General features: G+C 37.3%; 1 protein-coding gene across 3 annotated transcripts in view; it reads right to left on the bottom strand.

Moving 5' to 3' along the window:
• PLEKHH2 (pleckstrin homology, MyTH4 and FERM domain containing H2) overlaps positions 1 to 20,440 on the bottom strand; it is a 54,894-nt gene extending 34,454 nt beyond the window's left edge. For 2 of the 3 annotated variants that reach the window (XM_014950407.1, XM_014950408.1), the window contains exons 1-4: positions 20,410 to 20,440; positions 15,960 to 16,089; positions 1,384 to 1,446; positions 189 to 338 (exon numbers count right to left, since the gene is read on the bottom strand). In XM_014950407.1, the coding sequence (XP_014805893.1) occupies positions 189 to 338; positions 1,384 to 1,446; positions 15,960 to 16,082 (336 nt within the window). In that variant the 5' untranslated portion in view covers positions 16,083 to 16,089; positions 20,410 to 20,440. The remainder of the gene's footprint in view (positions 1 to 188; positions 339 to 1,383; positions 1,447 to 15,959; positions 16,090 to 20,409) is intronic. The other variant, XM_014950409.1, reaches the window with a different exon arrangement.
• Positions 20,441 to 20,461: the final 21 nt, after the last annotated feature.

The raw sequence follows: 20,461 nt of genomic DNA, 5'->3' as shown, positions 1-20,461 counted from the left end.
AGATGTTCTTTCAAAGGCCAGAGCATAATCTGCAAGTGAATAAACCTTATTCAAATGATATACTTCTAATGGGAACCTCTTTAATCAAACAACATCTTGTCTTCTCTATTGATCTTAATTTTTATTTTCCTTGGGTATAACTAAGAATGGAATTGATGCTCATCTTTTCTAACACCATTATTTCTAACCTGTTCTTCAAGTTGTTGCTCCAATTTTTGTATTATGTCATTTTTATCTTGTATCACGATCTCCAGATCTTGACATCTCTTATACAACCTGGTTTCTGATTCGCTCGTTTGAACATTAGCTGCTTTTAATTTTTCTTCCATGACCTGCACCTATTTGAAGGTCAAACATAAGACTTTAAGAAACATAATGGTCCAAGTCAAAGGTAGTAATTTAATCACAAAATGCACTGTTAAAATTGTCTCCACATTTAAGATGCAAGATAATCCTGCAAAGTTCTGAAGCCTATTTGAGAAGAAATTCCACAGTTTGTTGTGTCTTCCTATGCATCTAGTACCAATAGGGCTGGCAAAATACTCATAGACCATAAACAGATTTTGTTAGTATCAGTGAGAGGCTTCTAGGTTTGTAATGCACAAGCTGTTAGAAACACGAATATCCGAATAATGCAATTTATATATAAGGAGCTGTTGTTAGACTTAATAAACGATGTATTAATAAATAAATAATTGCACAATATCAAAACCCCCAACATATTATCAAAAGCATGCTAAAAAATGGCTAAAAAGTCCCTGGCTTGTAGTCAGGAACATTTTCTAACACCAAATTAGTACATGAACATTTGTATTCATACAATTTCAGTTTCTATCTGCCTCACAGTAAGATATGAAGGATTTTTAGGGAACACTAGAGATATTTTCATAAAATATCTGCAGTAGCTATATCTGCCATTTGGAATCAAAAGACAACTTTGGTTAAGTATTTAGCCACAATCTCATTCTTTAGATGACAACTTCTTCAAGAAAATCAAAGAACATAGAATAATCCCATTTAGAGACTGTATTGGATAACTTCATTTTATTTTCTTACAGATTTTCTAAAATACGTCGCTGTTTCCTCTCCCTTTTGTTTCCATGTGCATCATACATCAAAGACTCACGATGCATCAGTGAAGAAGGTCATGACAGGTATCTATTTTTGATTCATGCTGTTAGCTTTGACTTTATTGAACTGAACTGGATAGCGAGCAGAGAAAGGTGTTAGAACATCCCTGATAAGACAAATCAATAGATGTAAAAGTAAACTGTCTTCTCCCTTTGGAGCAATACTTAAGAAAAATAGCAATTTTCTGAATTTCTCCTCATTACAGTAACATGCACATAGCTAGTGGAGATATTTTCCAATTTATACATATACCTGTTGAAAAGCTCTCTCTGCTTGACGATCAGCATCTATAACTTGTTTCTCAAGCTGTTGCATCTGTAGATACATAAAAACATATAGTAAAATGGCAGTGCCTTCTGCACATCGCCAGAAATACCACAGTGAAACATATTTTCATGGTCTGTTTTTGAAAATGAAAATACAAGTTGTGAGCAGGAGCATAAAAATAAATAGAAGGATAAACAGTGTGTCAGACTGGGAAAATAATTCATCATTATGACCATAATAAAACATCATTAAGATTCTTCTACAGAAAAAAAAAACAAAAAACTTTTCTTCATATTATCATTTTATGGCTGCTATATGACATACTGCTTTTTCCCTGCTACCAAGAGTAGAAATTCCTTTGACAATAGCCCTGAAACTTTCCTCATGCAGGCTTATAGGCTTTGAAAGTGCTAAGCTCCTTCATGTCCTTCCAAAACTGGCAAGAGTAAAGAGTACTTGGCACATCATACAATTTGGCTGCTAATTCCTCTGAGTCAACAAACTCAGCTTTTGGGAGAAATTGTGCCTGTCTTAGTCTCCTCTACCCTCTGTGAAAGGAGGTATGTGGCAGAAGAGGCATGATGGACTCAGGTGCTCCACAGAAAAAAGGTGTGAAAAACCACAGTAGAAATGGATGAAGACAGAGACCAGCAGAGCATGGAGGAGTCCAGGTCATTTCTAAGCAGTGAGAGACCCATTACTTTATAATGATGCCTAATAAATCATGGGCTCGAACTTTGCCCCTGACCTTGGAAAACCCCTGCATTTTACATGATTTATTTTGAAGGCTTTTTCAGCAACGTGGAACTGAAGAGGCCAGAAATAAATACTTTGGTTACATTTTGTTACATTTTGTTAAGTCTCTAGTCTACTTTAGGTGAACGACACCATCATGACTTCTTTAAAAAGTAAACTGTGGTTTGAAATTACAGTAGAAAGTATTATATATAAGGTATTCCATGACTTAAGGTTTTAGATTGGATATCAGGAAGAAATTTTTCACTATGAGGGTGGTGAGACACTCAGGAGGGTGGAACAGGTTGCGCAGGAAAGTTGTGAATGCCCCTTCCCTGGAGGTGTTTAAGGCCAGGCTGGATGGGGCTTTGAGCAACCTGGTCCAGTGGAAGGTGTCCCTGCCCAGGGCAGAGGGTTGGAACTAGACGATCTTTAAGGTCCCTTCAAACCCAAACCATGGATCTCTGACTTACTGGTTCTCAGGAAAAACCTAGCTAAGATGTCACTTCATCTGAAGAGGAAGATACATCAAATAATTAACATTGGGATACTTGGTATTCAGCTTCAAAATTGTTCACAGAAAAGCATATGATACAAATAATGCAAATGAAAACCATTTATTTCTTCTCCAGTTTACTGCTTGGTTTCAAAATAATCAGTTTCATTCTGGCCTTTGTTTACTTGATTTCTGGCATCTTTCTGTTTCACTCTCTATTTCTCATCCCAATTATGTTGTCAGTCACATGGAACGGTTTTGTGTACTTTTACCACCTCATCCAGACAAGGACACAGAGTCATCATTTCCTAACAATGAAAAATTGAAAATGGAGAAAATGAGTTTTCACTAACAAAAAAAAAAAGCTGTGACTGACCTTCTAGTACTTTCTCATACAATACAAAAACCCGAAGTCTATGTCACAATACCACAACACACCACTGACACAAGAGCAACAAACATTTCAAGTACACACAGTTATGGTCGGGTCCCCGGTGAATTGTTTTGCAAGAATGTTTCTTAGGAAATGATCGTCCAGTCATTCATGTACTAACGACCCCGACAGATGGACAGGGAGATGAGCCTTCTTTCTTCCTCTCTGGTCACATCTATTTAATTTCTTATTGATATGACATCATGTTGAGATTTTAATTTTTAGAATTTTGAATTCTAAGGTTACTTTCTATCTGTCTTTTCAGTTTTATGTTCAAACAGAAGTTTGGTTTACAAGACTCACTTTAATGTAGCTTTTAAGACATTTCTATTTTAGTGAGTTGAGGATTCAGAAATTGAGGTTATTTCTGAATATATGGTCAGCTATTATTCCACTGTAGTAAAATCACTATGCTAAACCAAGTAGAAGTGCAGCTATTATATCAATAGCGAACATTGTTCATATTCTATAATATATTGACAGAAAACTCATTCATATATTTATAATGTGAGCTTCGTTGTAGATGAGCAGCAAGTTGTTCATCAATTTTCACTGTCAAACAATTTGCAAATGCATGTGATTGCCGTGGCTGTAATCAGCAAGTTATTTATGTCCCGTAAGTATAATTCATTTCAGCTGTAAGGTCGCACCAGAAACCTGGCAGATTTAATAAATGGAAATAAAACCTGGAAATGTTGCTTTCCTGGTCCACTCAGCTGTCACTGCAGTTTAACTAGCTCTGACTCAGCTTAAACCTGAAAGCAACTAGTTTCTCTAGCAGTACCTACTGACCGCTTAACTGCTGGACAAGCATTAAGCAGTAGCACTGCTCTTCCACACAACAATTTGAGCTCTGGATAATGCAGTGCACTGAAGACCTAACTTCCCTCTGTCTTTCTGCACTGAAACTGCACAATGCTCCTCTTGCTAGGAATATATGCACAGGACCAGGATCATAATAATATGTTCATGTAAACTATTGGGACAAAAAATATGATTTGAGTAAAACTGTTGCAAAGATGAATGTAAAGCTAAGAGCCAAAGGAGCTGAGAGAATAATTACCAAGAAAAATAGAATTCAGAGATTAAAAATGGAAGAAGGTTTATTGTTGCTTCTTTAAGAGTCAACTATTTCAAGAAGGTATTCTAAGAAGCTTTATGTGATCTCACAATACAGATACGTCAGTCAGCATCCTGGCAACAACTAAATGTGAGATTTTATTTGGAAAATTTCTAAAGGGTCTTCAGTTTATTTTAGGAGGTTCCTGTTAAAAAAAAGCAATGTATATTATTCAGCAAGAATGGAATACCATAGTTACCAAACATGAGCACTTTTATTACAGTTAAATTGGCCAGCATTTCAATAATTCGATGCCACATAACAATTACTAAGTAAGTCCTGATTTTCCCTTTATTTAGAATTTATATAGGTTTGTTTTCTAGTGTCTATTGTAACGATAAAGAATTTTTAAAAAAATATATAAACATATATATAAAAAATTATATATAATATAAAACATATAAAATACATAAAAATAATCTCTAACGAATCCACAAAATGGTTTTACCTGAAATATTAGATTTACATCTATACTACTATGCTACTCTATAGGCCTGTAAAGTTAAAAAGAAAAAATTACTGCTTTAGGATACTCTGAAAGTTATCAAACTTGTTGGGCAAAAGATTGGACCTAGTTCCAAGGAAAGGATTTCTCTTCACAAAGAAAGCCTAACCTTAAACCTTCTTCTTAAGGTAGTAAGAAGTTTCATAACAATGATCACAGCATTACCGAGAGAGAAGGTGAAAATACATGATTGGACTAATAGCTAATTGTTTAAATCAAAAGTCATGCTTTGAACTCGTCAAGAATAAAATGCAGTGGTTAATTCTCTTTAGCCAGTGACTATGAAGACAATTTCAGACCATGGATAGATAGCTTGAGATCCTCAAATCAAAGAAACAGAAAAAAAACAACCCACCAACCCCCCCAAAAAGGGAAATACTACCTAAACTTAACCTCCTGATGGACGTGGCAGGTAACTGTAGCCATATCCACACTGAGAGGTAAAGGTCAGTGTACTTTACAGACACAGAAGAAAGAACTCTCACCTATGGCTGCAACTTGAATATTGATGACAAACTCTGACTTTTCAAATCACAGAAAGTGATCTGAAAAACAGAAAAGTCTGTTGAATTAGACCTCTGTTGCACCAGCTTCTTTCTATGTACCCCTACGCAAATCACCAGGATCACATCTATGATTAGTGCAGGCTCTTCCCAAAATTCATTAAGGATTCAGAGGTTTCCTGTCATAATCTATACTGATTTTGGTTTTACAGTCTTAAATATAAAGAATAAATGTTTTAGGACCATGAACAAAAAACACGTGCATACTGACTGAAAGAACAGTATCAACACAGGTACAGAAGGACAGACTGCTACTTTAACCTACACTTTCTCCTAAGTGTAAAAATCCTCTTATAATTTTCAGAAATTGCATTAGTGCACGCTGCATCAATTATCTGAATTATGGAAAACAGTACCTATTGTTAGAAACAGATTTGTTTTTAAACTTAGTGAGGAAATAACCACTCTACATCTGACACTCATCAAACTGAGCTATTTTTGTTCAAACAATGAGCAGAGAAATGCCACATGTGAACAAATACTGATTGCTTTGAAGAAACATGGCAGCAATAAACCCAAAGAGGTGTACTGCCTTGGAGGTCTGGACATTGAAGCACAACACACAGTCACTGGGAAGTTTTTTCAATACAAATGCAAAACACGTAGCGATTCTATTTCAAAGGTTACCTGGAAGTTTCTTAGCTGTATTCAGAAATATTCAACATATATTTTGTTCAAGTAAAGAAATTTTTATTTTGTTAAAATATGTATTGCATGAAATCACCAAAGGGTATAAACTCAAAGTCATCATGCATAAATTTCAAAAATATTCCCTTTGTATGCATATATATGTATATATACGTTCATTTATATACATATATATACAGATCATTGTTTCTGTAAGGTGTTTGAGAGAGAAATTACAGCACTAAATCGGTAATTTTCCTGATATTTGACATAGTTATTTAATAATTTTAAAGGAAATCCTTTATTTTAAAAATAAAAATTGCTGGAATTATTTCCTTTTTGAGATCTGAAAATGTATGTTATTTATAGGGACAAAAACGTAGTTTTTTATCCAAGTCAATTTTCAACATAATAACTTGTCCCATTCACATTTAAAATTTATATTCTAATCAGGGCATAATGCACTGCCTCCTCATTTTTAATATTGTAAACAACACAATTGTATCACGAAGACTTTTTGGAAATCTTTTTGAAATACATACAGGAAAAAATACGACAATTAATGAATGAAAAGCATCAATTCTCTGCAAGCATTTCAAAGCGTGCTGAGAATAGCTCAGAGTTTTCAAAAATGAAAAATTAGTTTAAACCTAATGTTTCTGAAGGAGAAATACAGGCTGTCTATTGATTAAGAGCAGAGCTTCCAGAGACTTGAGAATGGTATGTTTAGAGTCTGCTTTTTTTCCTTTCGTTTCAGTTTTTCAGTTCTTCCTCATCTGAAAAAAGGCCCAAACCATCTGTGGTTGAGAAATAATGTTCCACATAAAAAGAAAAGTAGTAAATCTGTCCGTTTTTAGATTCAGTGAATTATCAGTCCTCATACCACATAGGTCTTGCCAAAACCAAAGCAGCATGGGTATATAGTTGCTTCTACAAATAAACAAATAGGAGAAGCAGGTGAGGGATAAACACACCTACAGCTGTCTTTCAAAGGTGTAAGCAGATAGAAACAGGTGATGAACATATATAGGCTGGAAATCAGAATAGCCTCATTTTCCATATTGACTGAAAAAGATTCTGGAACTGCCTTGAAAGTGAAGCTCTAAAGGCAAAAGATCTGACTTTTTCTGTGGTGCTTGATAAGTTTATAAATGGTTTGAAGAATATGCCTGCCAGCTATTCCAGAGCACCACACGTGACCAAGATTTCCCCTTTTGGTTCTATATTCCTATGTTTAAACCCAAATATTTCAACAAATCCCTGCATTTCCGTAAGAAAAGAGCCAGTACTGCTTAAAAGCAAGTCAAAGTCTGCTTTGAAGACTTTCTTGTTTTAAAACAAGAAAAAAACTACCAGTTTTCTTGTTTTAAAATATGCTATGCCTAATCTATGCATGTATAAAGCCTTGCATACATTTGTTAAAAGCAATGGTAAAACTGTTTTAGAAGCATGACTTACTCTTTTTACAAAAAGGTCTCTCTTCTGGTGGTTTAGCTTAGGAAAACACAGTAATATTCCTCCTACTTCTGTAACTCATTTATTAAAAAGCTGACTGGGTATGTTCCACCCATATTTTCAAACATTATTCCTTTTGACTCGACACTGATTTCTCTTCTACATATTATGTATCTTCCAGAAGAACAACGCTAAATCTTTATAAACCACAACTATAAAATATGACCTGACCAATTAAGCCACATAGACAAAACACCTAAAGAATAGAGATGTAAAATCACGATATTAATATTTTACAGGAAAAATAAATGAGAGGGTAATTTCTAAAGAAGGAATTAGCACCTGCCTTATGTAAGATACACTTTGCTCTTTACTGGATGATTTTTTTATCCCAAATGCAATACATTAATTAAAAAGACTTATCTTTAATAACTAATTAATAGAAATCCATTTTGTCTCACAAATCTAGGATTTGATACTTCAGACCTACCTATATTTATAAAATTAAACATGCCTTCAGTAAAAAATTAAATTGAATATTTTGGCACAAAAGCATTTCCATAGAACAAGATGAAATCTATACAAATATTTCTCAATGGTGTGGATTTAGTCACTAGAATGCAGAACTGCTTTATGAACCTTATCTTCTTTTTGCCATAGATTTCCCCAAAAGGGCTAATGCTAAAGGCTAAGTCTTAATGGGGCTCAAATGTTCCTTAGGCTATTCACAGACCAAGCATGGTGAATTTTCTTCACTATTTTACTGTATATAGAATTCTACTGTTTGTTATTATATCCTACATGAAAAAGAAAGAATTAGTTATCTGGCTTAAATCCCAGAAGCTCTAGCTCCAGCTTTATTTTTCCTTCCAATCCCATCTGAATGCCCACGTAGGTTATGAGTAGTGCAAAACTCAGCTTAGTGCTCACAGCCTGACGGCTCACGAGCCGCCACTCTTCAGCTCACTCCCATTTTTTTCTTCTCTCATCTTCTTCATTTTTAATACTACCTACAAGGTAAAAGACTACAGTTCTTCTCATGAACAAAGCAGTGTCAAATATTCTTCTGCAAATTTGCCATCTAACTAACTCCTCTTCATTTTATCTCTGTCTCTGTTCAGACTGGTCACCACAGGGGTTATTTCTTTTCTCTGCCTCAATCGTGGTCGGAAATATGAAGTGTAAAAGCAATTTAGTCTTTGATGACAGTGTTATATATATGTATGTATGTATACACATACACATACACACACACATATATACTCCTCCTGCTTCTTCTGAAGATGGCAAGTAGTTCTACAGTCTTGATGTGCAGAATAACAATCCTGTCCATTTCTAGCTACAGCAACTTCCGGCACCGCTCTCCTAGTTAGGCAAAAGGCACTTCTTAATTGCAAGTCTCTCTGAACTCTCCTTTTTAGCTCTTCAGCTCCTTCACATGAGCTATGTTTAGCACAAAGGCCTTCCCTTGGAACAAAATGAAACCTACAAAAATTATCAGTCTCCATCTGCTCAGTTTCCAAAATGATCAGACTCAGAATTTTTATCAGTCTCCATGATGTGAGACTGGTTCCACCACTGAGTTATATTCTACTTCTTTCAAGTTCTTTTCAATATTTTAACATGATTTTAAGAATAATTATTTAGGTCAAAACGCTTTCCCAGTGCTTGTTATATGTGTGAAAAGTACATATGAAAAAGCAATCTTTCACATTTCAGCTGTGTTCATTACAGTAAAATTAATGATTTCTTCTGGAAATTATATAAATTAAAAATATGGAACAGAAAGGCCCAGGGAGGGAACTCTTCCAGAATTAGTTGCCTAGGACAGCTGCCAGCAAATATACAGATTCAAAAAAGTTAAATTCAGCAGTGGGATTTGAGGAGGCAGCGTACGGAAGGTCAAATGAGCAGCATGTTGTGTTGGCTGAATAATTGTGCTTTTCCCAATGTCAGTCATAGGACTTTCCTAAGCCTGGTAAAATACTAGGAATGTTCACTCTTTCTGGCTGTCTTCTTTTCCAACTCACATCTTGCCTTGATAATTAAGTTGCAGAGACACAATCAAATACAAATTAGGTAGGCACCGCCACTCTAGCACAAACAGACATTATTATAGTATTCAAAATCTTGAAAGAAGTTTAGCGAAGAAGATACAGTTTAGCAAGATGGAAGGATGTACCAAAGCACTTTGGCAGGCAAGGCAAAAGAAGTCTCACATGGTGCTTAAAATGAAAAGAGAAAGGTATCAACAACTGGTTGTTCATCTCTATTACAAGGCAGCTGCCTGCATTGTTTTGTTTTGATCATTGTACTGCAATTGTGGAAATTCTGCTACTTCTGTCTCCCTGCCTTGTGAATTCTGATTAGAGCCCCAACATGACCATCTGAACAGGAGGGACTTTTTCCCTGCCCGTGCCTGAGAAGTGCCTTAAGAATCAAACGTACCACTGACTGCCAAAGTTTAAAAAATTGAAAACTCGTCTGAAACTGAATTTATTCATTAAATCGCAGTGTATAGGACACCTAGGAAACACAGACGGTAAAGGAGCAAGAGATTCCAGAAATATATGTAAGGCAGCATAATGCAGTTTGAAGACATGACAACAGATATTTAAAGCCTGAAAATACTCTCGGAGGGAATGAAAATTAAGTGCATAATTTCCAAGTGCAAAAAGAGTTCCTTCCATGAAAAATGGAGAAAAACATCTCATAGCTCCTACAAGTGAAATGCTAAACATATATTAGCTGCCCACTATTGAAGCTTCCACAACTTCCAGCAACTTACTGATCTCAGATGGGCTGGAATAGTACAGGTGTCCTGTCTCCCTGTGCCACCAGAGGAAAGGGATCAGTCCTCTGGCCTCACAGCAAGGGCTGTGCTCTTTCATGTCATTACCCAGCCTGGCCTCTACAAGAACAGCTAATTTATTGCTTCCTGAGTTCTCTTTTTAACTTTTTCTTTTCCATCTTCACCCTCCCTAGAAAGAACGTAGGTTTAAGATGTACAAAAATAGTTAAAAAAAAAAATCAATAAAAACAAAGCCACCGTTAAAAAAAGGCACAGCACAAGCTTTTAGACAAGGGATAAAAATAGAGTTATAGGGTAAAGAGTATAGGTATTAAAAAGGCATAAACAAACCTAATACCCTGACCATATAAACTTTTAACTTTTATTCTCTGTAACTCTGCTTGCTTTCTCCTGTTTGTATCTTCCTAATTGCATCCGAATTATTTTCTACAACAAGAAGTTTTTTAAGAGTACTGAAATACTGAAAAATAACCTTCATTTTAATAATTTTGGCACTATGGTATTTTGCTCCTTTTTACTTTACCCTTCATAAACCTTTGAATGCAAATGGAAATACTTATTGTACTTTTTTACAGTTTTCACATTGGCAATCACTGCATAAGTCAAATGTGTTACGGACTTTTCCTCTGAAAACATTAATCTTGAAATTGTCATGCCACAGATAACAAAACACATCAAATCTGCTTCATTTTGAAATGTCAAATGACATACTTTAAATTTGCCTGCAAAATGAATAAAAATACAGTGCAACATGGATTTAGCTGTTGGTTTGTAAGAGAAAATCAGTAATGTGTTATGCTGTGGAATAAACTGGAAATAGTGTTTGGCCTAAAAATGTTATCATTCAACATTCATAATCTGTAATAAGAAAGTACAAGTATTAGTGCATTTGCCATGTACATACTCGGTTGCCAGCTGAGCATGTGTACAGAGAATATCCAAATGGAAGGTTAAAAGCAACAAATCAATACACGTATGAAAATAATCCTCTCTCTTAACCATTTGTTGAAAATCATTCAAAGTATACAATAATGACCATCAGGGCTGAAGGAGACAAACTTGGCCATGCATGTGAATGTTGAGTATTACTGGACAGCCCATACTGCAACATTTGGGATATGGCCACATTCAGTCCTTATGGGGTCTGATGAAAAATAAATTCGGTGGAGGCATCCCAAGAAGAAATTTAACACAGCTATGTAGTTCTTTTACTGAAAGGATTTTTTAGTGATAGGAAAAACATTAGCTTTATACCTGACGCTGCACACACACTTGAGGTGAAAAATGTACTTACTATGGAAAGAATGAGGGTCACCAACTTCCCCTGTGACATGAAATGCTACCCAGGAGCTAAACTTGCAGTAGAACACTGTAATCTTTTACTCAATTCAGGTTTTTTTTAGTAAACTCTTCATATGCATAGGACTCAAGCTGCATTAAAATAAATGCTTCTACTTAAAACTCAGTTCCACAGCCATCCTAAATTTGGCGTACTAGGGATACTTTCTAAATCATTCCTTAAATTCCTGTAAAGACCTCTCCCACTTACAGCAGCAGATTCTGCTTAAAACTCCAACAAGGTCTCTTTCTTTTCATGTTAGATTTATAAATACAGACTCTTTACTTGGCAAAATGAAAACAAATTAAAAACCCAAACAAATAAACAACAGTGAATGGATTATTTTTCTGGAAACATTGTATATTCCTTCGCTCCTCTCTCTTCTTCTCCCCAGGTTCACTACAAAATTAAAGTTCTGGTAGCCATCCTGCTGGAATGTACTTATATAATGCAAATTTCTCAAATTCCTCAACCACTGGGGTTCAAGGATGAGCATTTGCTGGACAACACAATAAATATTTTGCTTTTTTAAATTAGAACACATATATTACAAGAATATACTGAAGACTTTCTATGTTGATTGTTCATTTGTTTGCAGGGGCATTATTCAATAAAACAACTTTGCAAAGGTATTTTATTTCCAGTGTATAAGAAAGGTGCCTCAATTAATCCACTGCCCGAATATATTTACAGAAGCACATAGGTCACAGAGACAAATACTGAAAAAAGCAAACCCTTATTAAAATCTGCATTTATACTATAGAACAAATTTAAGGGGAAAAAACCCCAGTGGCAGTTTCTGATAAGTCATACATGCAGTGTAATAGGATGTAACCTCCTTTTCCTGATTCACTGCCTTGAAGAGACACCTCTCAAATGCACGCAGAGGGGGAAGACTGGAGAGTTACCACCAATTCACTTCCCTCGCCTTCCTGCCATAGAGACCACCTGTTTGTGTTACAGTATCATTCTCTCTGTTTTCTACAACAATTATATAGTTTAATACTCATGAGGGTTTTACGTCTGTCATGCCACAGTATTGCTGTTTTGAAGTAGAACGCTGCCTGGAGCTATTGTTCAATGTTTTAGTATACATTTCATAGCACAGAGATGATTACAAACAAAACCACAAATAAAGCCCTGTGCTAATCAAAGTAAGAGTAAGAAATATTTGTGTGCTTTGCAATTTTGTTTCATTCTGTAACAGGTAACAAATCTAGGAAGTGCTTGTAAAGACTGACATGAGCTGTACTCTCATTCTCGTCATTAGTACCAGAATGCCCATCAAGTATTGGCAGATCAGGTCTTCAATTATTCACTTTGCTCTTTCCCAAATATATTTTTGAGTAACAATTCCATGCAGTTCAATCTCAAAACTACTGCAAGTTTATCTTTCCCTTTACAAATACTGAGAATTGTTTGTATAATTTGGAATTTTAAAAATATGTGAAAAATAACCACTGGATTGTTACAAATGAAACCAACATACAAATAAATGCTAAGATTTAGCATCCAGTTTGAAAATAGTTGGTTTTGAATTGTGCAAGAGTGGTAAATCTGCAGATGAATATGATCTATTTTGTTGAGCTCTGACCAGTCTTTGATGCATGTCCCAGTTGAATTCCAGTTTATGAGTGAAAGATTGATATTAAAAAGTTGAAGTGACAGAAGTGAGGAGAAGGATTGTATTTCATGAAGTCTGCAAATGCTCTGCTCTGGAGAGCAGTATATCATATTATCCCAGCTGAATACTTGCTGGACCTGTGGTCTTCAACAGAAAATATTTCTCTCATTTTTACCTCCTGTAAACACTTTGGTTTTTCTAAAACTTCCAGGAAAGCTGAGGCAATCTAAAAGAAGAGGGAAGTAACACAAGAAGTTCTTAAGTTTTTTTTTTATCTATTTTTGAGTCATGTTTCTCACAGATGAGAGAGAATGAGTAATTTTCCTTTGAATGCTTTGTTTCAGGCACAGTGCTGAAGATTTTGATTTTATCCTTCTTATTCTGATTTTTTTTTATATATGCCGACTTCATGCATACATTTCTACTAATTAAGAGGACATTTCTAGCAGTTAAGAGTCTCTAATTGCAAACGGTAAAGGAACAAGTGAGAAGTCAAATAGAAAGCATTAAAACTTCTAAATTATTTTTTTTTAAACTCAGATAGTTTTGTGAAGTGCTGTTCATTAATCTCAATGTTTTTGTTGGCAAAATGATAATCAGCAGCAACTGCATAAAACATGGCAGTTATGGCTGCTGGGAAGTCCCCAGGAAAGTCATGTCCACTGTTTAGGCACTGGACTTCCATCCCAAGCAGAAGTGATCTGAATGGGGTAAAGAGACAGCAGAGATACAGGACATCTCACAGCCCTGACTGTGTCAGCACCCAATAATCTGCTGAGTCTTACAGCAGGCAGGATTGTCCTCTCTGATGGATGTTCTCCTCCAAGACTGATGAGAATGATTTCTTAACTCATCTCTGGGCTTTGCTAACTGGAATGAAGGATACAAGTAGTTTTAGTAGGTTTCCTTTTTTCCTTTTTTTTTTTTTTTTTAGATTTTTAAATGAAATGTCAAAGGATGGCATTTTCCCAGGTGGTTGCACTTCCAAAACACAATATTCTGCAATACCTGTTCAGTGAGAGTTTGCCTTAATATGGAGAAATTGCAGGATTGAGTAAAAAAAACAGAGTTTTCAACTACACTGGTTTCTAACAGCAATATTTTTAGCCATTCCAAAGCACAGATATTTAGAGTACTAACTGTAAAAATACAATTCCAGTGGAACTTAGTATTATTATAAAATGATTTTACATTGCTGTAAATTTTCATGTTCACTTTCATAAAAAAAGACATACTTAATGAAAAAAATCTAGTACAGAAAATACTGAATTTCTTTATTCCATTTTCTTTCCATCTCAAATTGAGATTAGGGTACAAGAAGATAAAATGAATAGTAACAAAATTGCCAAATGATATCCAGTCAAGAACTGGATGACATAGTTGAAGCAACTGTTGATCTGTAAATCTGATGTCTCTAGTAAGAAAATGAGAGGAAACTATATGAGCAGAATTAGGGGGCCATGCAGATAAGTATATTAGATGAGGAGGGAGTCAAAGTGGCCCTTACAAAGAGAGTGTTGGCTCACAAAGCTATTGAAGTTCTTTGAGGGGATCACAAAAGCTGCAGATAGGGGAGATCTGGTTTATATAATTATTTACATTTTGGAAAGTGTTTAAAGGGAAAAACTGCAACAGGGTAAGAGGGAATGTCCCTCCACAAACTAAAAAACTGGCTCAACAATAAAAATAGTGGGTGATTGGTTACTTTCCACAGTGATGGGCGGCTGTCAGTGCAGATCTGCAGAGATTTGTGCAGGGCATATGGTCCTCAGCATCATCACAGACATTTGGTAACGGACACCGGGCAGTGACACGACCAAGGGTTTTGATAGTATTTTATTACTCAGAAAAATAGAAGCTTTCTGACTAGAACGACTTAAAAGAAGGTCCTTACAAAATTTACTGACCAGTCAATAAACTAACAAATAATGTGTAATGTAGAAATCTAATGGACTTTATAAATACAAAAATACATGTTTTTCCTGCTTGAATACTATTTTGTTCTTGCCCCCCCCAAAATATAGTAAAATGGCATGATTCAAAGAGGGCTGAATGTGGATGCTAAATGTATTTCTGGCTTTCTGTATTTCCGTGAGACTGGATAAGTTAATAGAAGAGAAGCATTAACATAAATGAATACAGTAAAAGTATCACTCTAACACACTACAAAAGGTTATGAATTTTATTTTTCCTTTGGGGGGAAAAATTGATGGAAAATTTAGCTCTAGGAAAAATATAACAGTTTTGACAAAATAACTTTTTCAGTACAAATTCACTGAAGTCAATGATAACAGAGTCCCAAAGATTCTCTAGAATGTTTTGTCCCTTGTACTCTTTTAATTGCTTTGTTCATGAAAATGTTGCCAGGTAAATACAATGGTGTTTTTTTTATATTTCAAACATGATGAGACATAGTTGCAGATGTCTTATTATAGGAAAACCAAGTCTGGTAAATTATATGATTTGGTAAGGAATATTGGGGAAAATAACACTTCTGGATTATCTCCCCAATGATTTCTGTGTCTTAAATCATACCTTAAATACTTAGGAATATGTCTTAAATATTAACTTCAATGTTGTAAAAGTGATTACTGGATACATATTTTTCTCTGCAGAAAAGCTGCCAGTGTGTTCTTATTTGAAAATGAACATTTCTTGCTGGCAAATCTCATGTGTGAAATTCTTTCACAGCATTAAAACATACCTGGTTTCCATATATTGTGTTCTAAAACACTTCTTTTTTCTTCTGAAAATATCCCAGTACTTGTAATCTCAAACTATTACACGTGATAAGCTCTCATCATCAAATAAAATAATTTATACAGCATTAAAATTCATACCATGAGACCTACCTTTTCTGCTAACAGTTCTCTGATCTTGCTTGCCTGGAGACGAAACTTCATTAACTGTGACTCCAGAGTTAAACATCTTTCCTTCCAGTTTACGGTACCTTCTGGCTCTGAAAGTTCAGCCATATTTACGCTGGAAAAAGAAAGGGAAAAAATCCCCATGTCAAACAGTCTGTATTTAATGTCTGACTTTTTTTAAATACACATACTAACTTATTTTGTATAAATCTCAAGAATATCCTCTAATTTTGTACATGTACAGCTTCATAAAACTTACTGTCCTAACTGGGAGATTTCTGAAATCTCTGTTGATAATATTTAGGTTTATCAGAATTTAATTTCTTCAATTATTTTGGGGCTGCAATATGTTTTCCTTGATAAGCAGAGACACATCACGCATTTTAATCTTCAGTTACTGTATATAACCTTTCTTACATAAAAAGGCTTGTAGAGAACTAAGCTTTTGCTAAGAAAATGTCTTATGCAGGTGGAACTACCTGTGAGTTAGTAACACATTTGGTTTTATGCAAATTTAATGTTTGGCAGATGACTCTTTTAAAAGTGTTTTAAAATTCTTATGCTTAATCAAAATGCCTTTAAAATTTAATATCCTTAATGAGATGCAAGGGGGAGTTTATGGTTCCAAACATAAAGCCTGGTGAGCAAACGGTCCAGAATGGGCCCCCCCCATGAGAAACAATGCCTTTACATTAGCTGTTGCAGACCTCAGGACGTCCTGATTCATGCATGTTTCAGGTTCAAATGTGTGCTTTTATCTATATTTAACTGCTCATGCCTTCTGGAAATTAAGCGCAGTGCCCTTTTGGACAAGGACTGCTGGAAAAATTATTCAGGATGAGAGCTGGCTCATCACGGTTTGAGTCTGAGAAGCCAAGAAAATCATCTGTGTGTAAGCAGAAGGACTGGGCTCTGTTGTACTCCAATTATTTGTAGGCAGCTTAATAGAGAGTAAGTGGATGGCTGAATGTCACCATTCAGTCCCAGAAGTTCCCTTGCGAGCAAAGGCCCTGGCCTTTGCAGGACTCCGGACACATAGGTTTGGCTTTGAAAATAAAGCTTGAATTCCCCCTAAGTATTCAATTTATCTCTGAAATAACAAACAGCCATAAAAGCACCATTCAGTGGGAGACAGCTAGAAGATCGCAGCACACAAAAAAATGACCAGTCATAAGGTTATGCTGCCTGTTCATCACCTTTGTCATGGACAACGAGATGCTGACAAGGAAAGGCAAGGAGCAACCATCTTCAGTGTGATGAAAGAAGCTGGCACAGGAAAATCATGCATAATATGGATGTCTGTACTGCAGCTCCTGACCCAGTGGAGACCCCCTCCCTCCCCACGACTACTCCAGTCCTTCAGAAGCCTAGGTTCAAGCACTCCCCTTCCTCCCACTGTCAGAGGAGGCAGCCCTGGTTCCCCTCCTTCTCCAGGCCCTCATCAGCTAGAGGTGAAGGACCTACAGATTTATCTTTTCCACTGTTCGCGTCATCAGGAAGGAAAAGGCACAGCATCACAAGAGATATCAGCTATGAGGAGGATTCCAAGAAGTCCTTGACTTTTCTTGAATACATTGATATTTTCTAGTTCCCATCTAAATTTTCAGTGTCTCAAATTACTCTCAAAGTGATCAGAGCTAAGCAGGTGAAAAACTCTCGCTGTCTCAAAACTTTTTTCCTTTCACATACCCTAATTTTTTCTTCCTTTTATTCCGTATCTTAAGTTAGAAGGAAGAAGAGGGTCACCACAATCACTTGTCTGAAGGTAACTGCTCCATTCTGGACTCTCTCTTCCTCTTGGTCCTGCAGGCTGTGAGTCAAACTGTTAAGCCTGAGGTTACAACCATCCCTATTCAGGAATCCTTCACTCGGGAATTCCCATGGAATTAGTGGGATTTAAGCACGTTATTAAAATAGTTTCCTGAGCCGATCCTACAACACCCAAATTCTGAACTTTAAGCACATAATCATTTCAACTGCAAGCCTTCTGGGTGACTGATGTCTTTTACCATTTCTCCCCTTCTTTTGAGCTTGGCAGAAAACTCCCTGGACTGTCAGGGAACCAGTTTGCTCACCTCTGTCCTGTCCCTAATCCTCGCTCCTCTCTCCTTGTGCAGAGTCCCCACGCTCAAGGGGGGAAGGTGACACTTCCAAGCAGCAGCTTCTCCTACTTTACAGAGAAGCAGAAGTTTCAACTGCAGATTAATTTGGACAGACAGCCTGGATTCTGCTCTCCTAAGTAACAAGGAATGACAAGTTCCCATTAGACAGTCTATTTAGGGTTTTTTAGAATGTTTTTCCTTTTTGACTAATTACAGCTACATAAGAGAGAGACGAACTCAGCCAACATCTGGCTCAGAGTAGGATATTTCAGTGTTTGCGGCAGTGAAAACACAAATGGATCAAGTAGTGAAAGAATTTTTGCTTTTTCGTAGGGCGCAATATTACAGGGTGGAGTTAAAAATGTTTGTCTTTCAACAGACAAAACATTTGAGTAGATGGATTGCTGGCAGCGAACAATGCGTTCAGCCAAGTAGTTTCTCAATGTCCGAGCTAATTAATATTGCACTGTATAAACATTACAGATAAAAAGTTTGAAAATAACTGCCTTTATTGTGGGATGTTTGTTAGAGATTATAGTAATTTACTTCATATTTTCCAACAAGCCAATGGGTTCTGGAAATATTTACAGGCACATAACACACTGTTTACAGTTGCGGAGTGAATGATCTTACTTTGAATCAATGACTTCCTGTTTCTTGTTTGATTCCCCAAGGGAGGAAAAAAATGAGTTCATCTCTCTTGGCTTAATGGAGTAACTCTGAATCAGCAGTCGAACCTACACAGAGTCCTCCCCTTCTTCCTGCTCCAGTTCCCACCGCAAAGCCCTCCGTTTTCCCCCCCCGTCTATAAAAATAAAATCTTTTGAAAAGTAAACGAAAAAAGCGCACATTAAAGCGGTAAGTTCTAATTATGTCATCAAAAATTAATTGAGACAAGTTTGACAAGTCTGGAAAGATTAAATTTGTCTTTTTCATTTTTTAAGTTTATAAACCTCTTCATAGGCTTCAAGAAGTCAGAATGTCACATTCTCCCCAAAGGAGTTGATATAATTTCCTTTTCTTTGCTGTCTGCTCGGAAATTATCAAAATACATTTCAGGGGGAAGGAGGGAACAATGTTCGAGCTTTTTGAAGCACATTAAAAATTTACATATTCCTTATCGCACTGTCAGTGTTTTCCTCTGTTTTTAACAAAACGCTGTGTTTAACTGAACAATCCACATTCTGTCCATATGTTCTGCATGTCCTTTCTCTGCTGGAGAAAGCCTGGTGACTCCTCCTGTCTCAACAGGAGTGGGTTTGCGGTGGGTTCCCTACGCCATCCTGGAATGTTCACCAGCCCAAATCCATTTGGACCACACCTCCCGCATTTCAGTCCCCTTTCTTCCACCCTTTTCACCCAAACCTGGCACTTTTCAAATATTTTCGGAGCCGTAAAGGTTGGACTGGAGAAGGGAAATGATGAGACACAAAGTGGACCTGTCTGGGAATCAAGGAAGTCATTCTCAGGTTTGCTGCTGGCCAGGGCCCTCACTGGTGCCGAAACACTGGTAACTTTATTTTCCGTTTGACTCATTTTGCATAATTCTGCGCTCAGACAAACTGTACCCTCAGCCATTTAAAACCTCCTTCAAAATCTGATTTACAAACAGGTTTTCCGCTGCTTCCGAGGTATCGATGAGGTTGTTCCTGTGAAGGAACACGTCAGCCAGGTCTCCCCAATGCCAGCCCCGGGCGCAGACCCCCGACAGCCCTCCCGATTCCAAGGGCCAGGCAGCCCCCCCTGCCCCGTCACTGCCCCGCTGCTCTGCTCCCCAGAACCGAGGGATGCCCGGCCACTGCCTGTAGCAAACGGCATTAAAGCGCAGAAGATCACTTTACATCCTTCTCCCAATGACAATAATTTTAAAGGTCGCAGTGGGACATCACCCGAGGTACGGATGTTTAATTTTTATGGGAAACTCTGAAAGCTGACGGCACAGGTCATTTAAAAACACTTTAATTTTGCAGGTTTGCTGGGAAGTTGTGTTCTTCACGTCCTCCGTCCACTGACAGCGTCCACTGCCAGCCGGACCAGACCTGAAGGGACCTCAAGCGACCCCAAAGCTCCTCAGCCTCCTGCCCCGGGGGTACCGCCGGACGCACCCCCGGGCTTAGGGCACTCGGGGGACACCGCGGCGACCTCTCACAACGTCACCCTCCTCCGTGACGGCACCGCCGGACGCCATCCGACACCCACCGCAGCCGCCCCGCCGCCGGGGACCCTCACCGCCGCCGGGGGACAGCCGGGGGACACCGGGCTCCGCCGCCCGCCCGACGCGGCCCCGCTCGCAAAGGGAGGGAAGGGGGGGGCAAGCGAAAGGGAAGTCAAACCTGGCCGGCCGTGGCTCGCCGCGCCGGGCGCCGTCCGGGCTGTGGGGGCTGC

Source organism: Calidris pugnax, unplaced genomic scaffold (assembly GCF_001431845.1).
Source record: "Calidris pugnax isolate Ruff unplaced genomic scaffold, ASM143184v1 scaffold24, whole genome shotgun sequence".
Classification (NCBI taxonomy): Eukaryota; Metazoa; Chordata; class Aves; order Charadriiformes; family Scolopacidae; genus Calidris; species Calidris pugnax.
Note: the sequence above shows the minus strand (reverse complement) of the source record. Positions and strands in the feature narration are given on the sequence as shown.